We start from the raw sequence: 10,743 nt of genomic DNA on the forward strand, positions 1-10,743 counted from the left end.
ACCAAATATCTATATATCGAAATATCGATATTTTTAAAAAAAAATATCGATAAATATTGGCGATATTTTTAATTTCAAAATATCGATAATCGATATTTATTTTTGAATATCGAAGTATATATATTTTTTTAATTATATTATATTTTAAATGAATTATGTATTCTACTTTTATTTCAACATATGGTCCGTTTTATCTGTAAATGAATAACTGTAACAGTAGTGTAGTTTGTGAACGCAACCAAAAAACATGTCTATGGGTAGTTTCTTTAGACTTAATTTAAGTGTGATCAAATACCAAAGTGTGAATCTAATGCTAATCTATGGTGTAACGTGTGCGTACATGTTCATTAAGCTGGACCGATTTTGACGGGACTTTCACTAGCAGATAGCTGGTGTAATAAGGTGTAACTTAGGCTACTTTTATTTTAGATTTTTTTTTTTATAACTGCGAACTGAACAATAACTTTTTTGTTAAATTCCACGCGGACGAAGTCGCGGGCACAGCAGCTAGTAATAATATATAATTCATATATACAATAATATTGTTACGTGTTAGGGTTCGAAGGATTTGGAGAGAAAGACCTGCTGACTCTTTTCAAGACTTTATTCACAAGCACTAGGTCCAACACAAAGCACTAGGCTCAAACACTAAGCACTAACAATGTCCTATGTCGTAGCCAATGTCGTAGGTTTCGCTAGTACCACTCTTGATCACTAGTTTTCACTCTTGAAGTCGCCTCGAAGATCGCTCAAACTGAACTGTACTCGCTCGCCTCCATGCGGCTATTTATATCGGCCGAGACGAGGCCCAGATTATTCTGGAAAGTTCGCGCACGTACCCGGTTTTCGAGACTATACTTCTATATAGTTCCACAGTAGTTCCTCTAACGCCATCTAGTATTGAGTAGAGAGTTTCATGCTATCGCTGTCTTTGTGTGGTTTCAATGGTTGCCGCTAGATGGCGCTAGTTTCCTTGCGTATTCGTAACACTACTCCCCTCTTAGAGATGCTCGTCCCGAGCATCGTTGTTACTGCCATGGTAACGCGCCAGACGGTCTATGTGTACCACTTTGAATGTCCCTCTTGGTTGCTTTTGAATCTTGTAAGTCACATCATTCAGTCGGGTAACCACTTTGTATGGACCGTCCCACTTGGTCTGCAACTTTGGAGATTTCCCTTTCCGGCGGGTTGGGTTATGCAGCCACACCAGTGACCCTTCCTTGAAGCCGCTCGTGTTCGATTTCCGGTCGTATCGGGTTTTCATGTTCTCACTTGACTGTAAACCATTTTCCCGAACCAAGGCGTGTATATAGCGCATTTTTTCCCTTAAATCACTGACATAGTCTTGTACGGTATTTGGTTCCTCGGCGGTTCGGTACGACAGAAGGAAGAGCGGTATATACTTGTCCCAATCTTTTTGTTTGTCGTCTACCAATTCCGCTAAATACCTCTCAAGGGTCTGGTTAAATCTCTCAACCATTCCATCAGACTGTGGATGGTACGCGGTGGTCCTCGTCTTATGCATGCCCAAAATTCTGCACACTTCCTGGAATACTTGCGATTCGAAGTTCCTGCCCTGATCGGAATGAATTTCTAGAGGCACGCCAAAGCGACATATCACTTCTTCGACTAACTTAGAAGCGACTGTTGTAGCTTCTTGGTTTGGTATGGCGAACACTTCGGGCCATTTGGTGAAGTAGTCCATGACGACCATAAAATACTTGTTTCCCGATTCTGTTACAGGAAATGGCCCCGCTACGTCAACTGCAATTCGTTCCCACGGTGCACCGACGTTATACAACCGCAGATTTCCACGGCTCCTGGTCTGTGGTCCTTTTACAGCAGCGCAAGTAGTACATTTGCGGCACCAATCCTGTACATCATCTCGACAATGCAACCAGTAGAATCGTTCTCGCACTTTTGTTAACGTCCTCTTGACACCTAGATGACCTCCTGATACGCCATCATGTATTTCACGGAGAACATCTGGTACTCTCGTTCTTGGGACAATTATCTGAAAGTGGAACTCTCTGCCGTTAGTTTTCTCCCATTTCCGGTAGAGTATTCCGTTTTGAAGTATCAGACTGTCCCATTGAGCCCAGTACGCCTTAGTGACAGCACCAGTGGGTGCAACCTCACTCCAGATTGGTTTTACGTCACCCCGTTTCTTCCATGTAATGATGTGCCGAAGGTCGTCATCTCTTTCTTGAGCTTCCCTCATAGCATCACTCTCCCAGATACCCAAAGGAATTGTTCTTGTTAGCTTTAATGTTACTTCATTAGATTCTTGCTTAACACAATGTTTGCAGTCTTCCGAACACGGCCTTCGTGAGAGTGCGTCGGCATTCCCATGCATTTTTCCGCTGCGGTGTTCCGCCTTGAAGTCATACTCTTGATCCCGGGCAGGAGGCGAAGCCCTTTGCTTCGTCAGCTCCTCTATTTGTTCCTCGATCCTTTTCATCCTTGCTATCTGGGTCTTCTTTTGCGGACAGTTGAGCTGAAGATGGCCCCTCTCGCCGCATTTGTAGCACATGACTCCAGAACTTTTCTTCTTAGGAGCCTTAACTACCTTGACTTCCTCAGAGACCTCGCGGATCTTAGGGGTCTGCCGTATGTCAAGGCGAACAGCCTCGACCTCCAAAGCATGCGCCAATGCTTCCTTTAACGAGGTGTGGTGACGAAGCCTCACTGCAGCTCTGACCTCCAGGTCTTTGATTCCGTCGACAAATGCTTGAACAATATTCGTGTTTACTATCTTGGCGTCGGCTCCTGGGTATGACTTCCTGACGAGTTTTTCGATTTCCGACGCCCATTGTTGTAGTCCTTCTCCTGGGCGTTGAACTCTGTCATGCAGTTGGGCACGGAACACGTGCTCCAGATGTCGATCCCCGTATCGGGATTCAAGTGCCTCCATCAAGTCTTGGAACCCATTTTCCGTATGTGGCAGTGCTTCCAGAACCGACAAAGCTTGCCCCCTGAGCGCAACAGTGAGAGCGGTCAGGCATTGTTCTTCCGTCCATCCGTTGGCAGTAGCACCAGTCTGGAATTGTCGACGATAAGCGTTCCACGAAGTAGTGCCATCGTATGGAGGCACTTTCACTTTTGGTCCTTGCGCCACTCCGGCACTTCCACTAGACACCGCGGCTCCCGTGGTTTCAAGGCGCACTACTTTCTTCTGTAATTCAGTGAGGCCGGTTTTCACATTTTCAACATCCAATCCTAACCCGGTAACTCGTTCTTCCACTACGTCGACATCTTTTCGAAGCTTAGTCACCGCGTCACTAACATCTTTTACAGCCCAAAGCGTTTTTTCTTGGAGCTCTTTTTGTTGCTCTTGTAATTCTTGCAATTTGAAACTTGTTTGCTCTTGTGATTCTTGCAAAGCACTACGAATTTCAACCCTTTGCTGCTCTTGTGATTCTTGCAATTTGAAACTTGTTTGCTCTTGTGATTCTTGCAAAGCATTACGAATTTCAACCCTTTGTTGCTCTTGTGATTCTTGCAAAGCACGAATTTCAGCCCTTTGCAGTTCCATTAATTTAATTAAACTTCCTAATTGAAGAGCCACTTGAGAGTCTGTAGAAGTTACGGTGTCACTGGTGGGCGTGGTAAGGTGGGCGGGCCCGGTGGGCGGGGCTTGAGACAAAGTGGGCGGGGCCTGAACCCGAGTGGGCGGGGCCCGAGTCCGAGTGGGCGGTGCCTGACTCCGAGTGGGCGGGGCCTGACTCTGAGTGGGCGGGGCCTGACTCTGGGTGGGCGGGGCTTGAGCCCGAGTGGGCGGGGCCTGGTGGGCGTGGTCAGTGGGCGGGGCATGATAGGCGGGGTCAGTGGGGCTTGGTCCACGGTGGGCGGAGCTTGGTCCCCAGTAGGTGTGGCCTCCGCAGCTCGTTGCGCCCTTGTCCTGACGCCCTTGACGTCCTTGAAGTCTTGTTAAAGTCTTGTCAATGGCATCTCCAAATCTCACTTCCGACACCAGTTGTTACGTGTTAGGGTTCGAATGATTTGGAGAGAAAGACCTGCTGACTCTTTTCAAGACTTTATTCACAAGCTCTAGGTCCAACACAAAGCACTAGGTTCAAACACTAAGCACTAACAATATCCTATGTCATAGCCAATGTCGTAGGTTTCGCTAGTACCACTCTTGATCACTAGTTTTCACTCTTGAAGTCGCCTCGAAGACCGCTCAAACTGAACTGTACTCGCTCACCTCGTACCCGGTTTTCGAGACTATACTTCTATATAGTTCCACAGTAGTTCCTCTAACGCCATCTAGTATTGAGTAGAGAGTTTCATGCTATCGCTGTCTTTGTGTGGTTTCAATGGTTGCCACTAGATGGCGCTAGTTTCCTTGCGTATTCGTAACAATATATATACAATTCAGATATACAATGATATATCGAAATATCGATATTTTTATTCAGTATATATCGATACTTTTTTAAAATATCGATACGATATATATTGATATTTTTTTTTATTTTTTTTTTTATTACGGTCACCAACCCGCCTTCCCAGCGTGGTGACTATGGGAAACACACATTAGTTCACGCCATGTTTGACGCGAACTTGTGGAGGCCTATGTCCAGCAGTTTACTGCGATTTGCTGAAGTGAACACCTGCAGTTAAAGACAGTGCTTCTACTTCTTGTATTTTTAATTTAAGTTGTGTCGAAAGAATTTCATATTTATCGTTAATCATGTGGGTAATTGTTTTTGTGGCGGAACTTTTTATAGCGGTGTTACTACTTTCATTAAATAATTAAATCCTGTTTTTTCATAGTATTCAGAGGCAAGGGCTCCTTTGCTATCATGAAGACTATTGCATTGGTTACTGAACACCATTATCTGAAAATTAATAAAAAAATCATAATAATCGATCTTGTATGCATCTCACTTTAATGAAAATGAATTCAAAAAAGATTTCGATTTCATGCCTTACCTCCAAATGGTTTTCTATTTGTTAAGCAAGAAGTCAATGTTTGCTGTTTTAAGACTGATGTAGAGAAAGTAGAAGAAGCAACTATTTCAGTATCCGAATTATCAACATTTTGCAAATCTGGAACTGGAACGAATGCACGATGTCTAACGTCGTATCATTAACAACAAAAAAAAAAGAAAACATAGTTATATTGATTTATTGAACATTGATTCTTATTTTTTTTTCAAACAAAAGCGGACCAAATAAATCGATTAAAAATCGATTTATTTGGTCCGAGGAATCGATTTCAGATCGACATGCCTAGTTCTGTCACCTATATACATATCTGTGACATGTCTGTGACCACAGAGTACAGTAAGTATACCGTCTGTGACGCGACTTCATACTTCAATCATTCAATGTTAAATTATAATAGAATTTGTATGCGGGTATCTAATAGCTATAATAATGTATTATGTTATAAATAATATGTATTAATTTAGTTAAATAAGTAATATGATATGACGAATTATACATAGATTTTTAGAGATAATGCAAAATGTCTTTAGAACAAACAGCTTGTGATGGTAAGTATTATTTTGCATTTATAAAATGTGCAAATAACAAAAATTTGGTCATAAAAGTAATTCGTGTTTCGTTTTATGATTATTTGTAAGAAACATAATAAATAAATATAATGAATGTTTGATCATTAATAAAAAGATTTTACAATTGCATAGCTATTTTATTAAAAAGAATTACCTTTTCTTTTGTTTCTTTTTTTTTCAGTATCTACTATTAGTTCACTTTCTCCCTATATATAACAATATTATACATCTTTGTTTTTTTATCTTTGTTTTTCAAATAATAATTAGTTACTAAATTGTAGTTTTAAATGAAAGTAATTTCCTAAGTAGCAACTGACTTAATTTTTTTAATATTATTTGTTATTTTAATTTCGATAACAGAGGAAATTTTTACACACTGCATGTAAAAATTCTTATATATATAGATTTCATTTATCAATTTGTATAAAATTTGTAGGCTATTTTTTCGACTTTTAAATCAGTCCCTTTAATTTCTTAATAAATATTAACAAATATGTAATTTTAAATATTTACATTTTAGCATTATATCGTAATCATGGATAATGTTATGATATTTATTTAAAGATTGTCATGTATATACTAATGTGTTATTTCTAATATTACAAGCCATTCTTACAGACTTGAAGGCTTTTGAACGGCGTTTGACAGAAGTAATAGCATGTCTTCAGCCAGCTACTATGAGGTGGAGAAGTAAGTTATAAATAATATTATTTAATAATTTCAATTTTTAAGATGTTTGTATGAATTTTAACAAGCCCATTTGTGCAGTTTGCAGTGATCCTGCTTTCTGCTCAGAGGGTACGGATTCAATTTCTACCCCACGTCTGGGTGTAATATAAGTATTTATTTATATAATGTATTTCATAAATGTACATGTGTAAAAAAATTAGCTATATTTGTCAGCTGTACCTAAAACACAGTAAGCACTATTTTGCTTATCTTAGGAACAGATATTGTATAAAAAAAAATATTCTCTGAAGCTTTTTTGTACAACTATTTAGATAAGGCAAAAGGCCAATTTAAAGCCTTATAACGTTATCTTATATTCAACCTTAATATGCATAATGAAAGTATGGTCACTCGGGATAACTTTGATTGACAGGGGTAACTTTGACAGTCAAATTGCAAAATTATTTTTAATTTTTTACGTGGTCCACATTTAGTGCGTAAAATTAAATTTATAATTTTTTTTTACATAACAAACTTTTTAAATGAACTCTGAAAAAAAAAGCTATCAAACGAAGTTAATGTCAAAAACTTTGCTAAACGTTCTGCAAGCAATTTTTGTGTTTTTTATTCAGTGGTAAACTTTTTAGATAACTCGAAAATTTTGCTACTATCTTAAAATCTCATCTGTGTCAAAGTTACCCATAAAGGGGTAATAACTTTGACAGATAACAAAATGGCCAGTTTTGATACATATTATGATTTGTATAGCCGTTAAATAACTTGAGAGTATGAAAACCAACCTGAGAGCACATATTAAATTAACTCTTGTCTCATATTTAACATTCTCAAAGTTAGCTAAAAAAATGTAGTCATGATCTGTCAATGTTACCCCGGTTGACTGTATATGAAATACGTGTATATTAATAATTTAAATAAATTCTGTATATTTTGTTTAGTTCTCCTGGCTGTTGTGTCTGTGTGCACAGCGATTGCCGCATGGCACTGGCTAACTGACCCTCTCACACCAGTTGTATCTTTAACACAATCGCTGTGGAACCATCCGTTCTTTGCTTTAACTTCTACATTTTTAGGTAAGCTTTACGTAAATATGTAATAATAGTTATACTATTTCTTGAGCTACCATATCTTACTATAAAGTAGCCTGCACAAGTTTTACTTAAAATTATCCATGCTACTCTGACGCTGTTGGAATTCATTAATCTGAAAAAATTATAGAGTTTTTCTTCATATGAAGCTTAATTCCACAGTTATTGGAAAATTTTAGGAACATGCGTGGTTCTATTGTGTCAAATTAACCAATAAATTATGTATCATGTCTTATACATATTATAGATACTTTTAATTTTTTGTAAAACTAGTGTGCAAAGTTGATAACAAATTTAGTTTTAGTACAGTACGTTATCTTGATTTAAATAAATAAAATTTGATGTATTTGGTCTTGTGAGAAATGATCCATGGTGTAATTTTTTTTATATATTTTTTTTCAGTTCTATTGTTTATGATGGGAGTACATAGGAGAGTGATAGCACCAAGCATTATAACAGCGCGGACAAGATCAGTTCTCAATGATTTCAACATGTCTTGCGATGAAACTGGGAAACTTATCCTAAAGCCTAGACCCGCTAATAATTAATTTAAATATAATTTTCTTGTAAATATTATTACTGTTAACAAAAATTGTTTATAAATAAAACACAATATGAGGGACTAATTGTTTATTATTTATAATTTTATAACTTTGGTGTATTTATATTATAAATAAATGATAACTAAGAAAATAGGTTTATCATACACATCCTAAACAATTATTAGTTAAACACAATTGACTTAATCCATTCATTAATAAAGAATAACAGTTAGACTACATAATGCTTCTACATATTTTCCTAGATATATTCTGCTAAAAGATAAATTAATTCAAATTTTAACAGATCACATTATTAAGCAACATTTCAGAAATAACTATTCAATCGTACGCGATATATATGAATAATTAATAATTAGTTTTTGTTTTATCATTTTACTCTTTACAGACAAATAGCAACTTTGAAAATATTGAAATATGAGTTAGATGCAAAACAGAGATATATTAATAGAGGCGAGGAACTCTTTCTTCATAATTATAAATAGCCTTGAAATACAACAACTGATTAAAATATATTTAATCTATTTCATTTATCTATACATATTTTGCTAATTTCGAAAAACCAACATTTTCGCCTCAATTTTTTTACTTCTAATCTACATACTAGTATTACGAATAGTTATAAAAAATCATTAAGATATTTGAAAAATGAAAGTATTTAACGTGGGCAGTGGTTATAGTCATTAAATCAGTAAGGGTTTCAAATCAATTCCTTATAAATGCGAACGCAGAAAGGCATAGGTATTACAACATTAAATAACGAACCACGAAGATAATTATCTCAACAATACTATCAATATTACATAAATAACAATATTGTGCTAACTGTGCAATTAATATAACTAATTCTTCTAATAGTATATAATTAAGAATATTTTAATACTTAATGTCCTACACTAATTTAATATGCATTTTAAAGTATAAGGTTCTGTTCACATTGGTTCAGAGTTGAAACGTAGCGTTGGGTCATTTTGCGCGTTATAGTACATTGAACTCATTTATGTAAGGCCTTTACGTACGTCACTTGAGCGCAGATACTGAAGAAAATAAATGAACGTTATAATACCATAAGAAAAGTTATATATTATATATAAATATCTACGCTATATGGCCCGTCCCGACAATTCTCTCTTGCACCAATGTGAAAATTAAATTCGAAAATTGCAACATTAATGAGCTTTTCCAAAAGAACACACAGAAATCAAATAATTTTGTAAGAACTCACCACAGCATGAGTTCACCGTAAATGTGCGTTAAAGCTTTTACCTACGTTTTCTTAAATAAAACTACTTAGAGTAAAATTGTATATGTAAGTATTTAGAAATATCTCTTTAGTTAAATGTAGTAAATTGTGCAATATAAGTTAGGAATAGCGTGGAAGACTCGCAAAGGAAATTTCAACACATACTAAAGAATATAACAGACATGTCCACACTTTAATATTTGAGCGTGAGTAGCATTTTGTAACTTTGTATTGTTTTACAGACAATTTACGTTATTATTTAGAAATTGTAATCCGTATAATTATATGTTGTATATGTTTTTTAAAAATGTAATTACTCCTAAAAATGGTATGCTTAATAGTTATCTCTTATGCCAATTTTTACATAATAGTAAAACATATATAAAATTCCTTTTAAAAGTACTTTGATACATAACATCAAGGCAGTGGTACATGGTACATGCATAAATCTATTTCTTAACAATAGTCTTAAAATTAAATCTTGAAAGGCGTTATTTAAATTATATTTTTTCTTGACTCGGACAAGATTACTGTTCTATATCATTACTTCGTAACTAACATGCGTTACTGTTTATACAATTATGTTTACATTGTATGTAGTACAAATTTTTTATCAAGCAATATTTTTTTCATGGAGTATTTGAGTCAGTGTAGAATTTCAGTCTTTTCCAGTCTAGAAGACATATTTCATCTGATACATTTTTTGTTGATTTCTGTTTAAAAGCTGTTATAATATTTCTCGTTGATGGCAGGGTACCTACTTAAAATTTTAGTGTTGTTACTATATTTTCATTTGCTTTACTTTATAATTAAATTTTATATCTGTGGCTAAAACTTTATAAGTTTGTCTGTCAATTCTGTGGTCATAATCAATGTTTTACTTGGTGTTCGATTTTCAAAAATATGTATTGAAAAGTCAAACGGACCTAATCACTATTTTTTATGTTAAACAATGTTCTTAATTTCAAGGCAGTTTCTTTTCATTGAATGTAAATCTTTGTTTAGTTTTAAGGTTTATTATCTAACTTACAAGTGAGTTTATAAATTCTGTTTTTGTTGTGACATACATACACATATATCTACGTAACTAACCTTGCACATGTGTGGGGTAAGGGAAAGATTTCTCAAAAATAATTGTAATGCAGTTCGCTTTTAAAGCTTTTCCTAACTGGATTTATCTAATAGAGTGCTTCTATTTACCACGTAAATACACATATTATAATATTTTTCATCACTTTTTATATTAGTTATAATAGTTTATGAAGAGACACTAGTTAAATATTTCTGAAAATCATTTTACGCATTTATCGTTTTGAGGTAATCTATGTACATCACGAAATTTTCACTGATATATTTTTGGGCCTTAAAATTTCATAAAATCATATAGTGTTCGACTCCTAACTGCGTTTCTTTAAATGGGTGGTTCTATAGGTGTTATAGATCACGTTCCACGTAAAAGAACTTAGCCATTTTTAAATTTTTTAAGAGACGAGCTTCTTTGACAGACTTGTTCTGTATGATCGTTTCACGTGCGCCACAGCTATAATTTACGATGAAAAAAATTCTACGAGAAAGACACTTCGTTTTCATATGCGATTGATTATTTAGTCGTATGCGACAGTCAGTATTAATGTTTCAAT

General features: G+C 35.4%; 1 protein-coding gene across 1 annotated transcript; it reads left to right on the forward strand.

Moving 5' to 3' along the window:
* The first annotated feature begins 5,284 nt into the window (after positions 1-5,284).
* Positions 5,285-7,918, forward strand: LOC123659507 (nuclear envelope phosphatase-regulatory subunit 1 homolog). Its single transcript, XM_045594719.1, has 4 exons — positions 5,285-5,504; positions 6,144-6,215; positions 7,151-7,285; positions 7,703-7,918. Exons 1-4 carry the CDS (start codon positions 5,477-5,479, stop codon positions 7,846-7,848), a joined length of 381 nt encoding a protein of 126 aa, XP_045450675.1. The 5' UTR covers positions 5,285-5,476; the 3' UTR covers positions 7,849-7,918.
* Positions 7,919-10,743: the final 2,825 nt, after the last annotated feature.

This window comes from Melitaea cinxia, chromosome 14 (assembly GCF_905220565.1).
Source record: "Melitaea cinxia chromosome 14, ilMelCinx1.1, whole genome shotgun sequence".
Taxonomy (NCBI): domain Eukaryota; kingdom Metazoa; phylum Arthropoda; class Insecta; order Lepidoptera; family Nymphalidae; genus Melitaea; species Melitaea cinxia.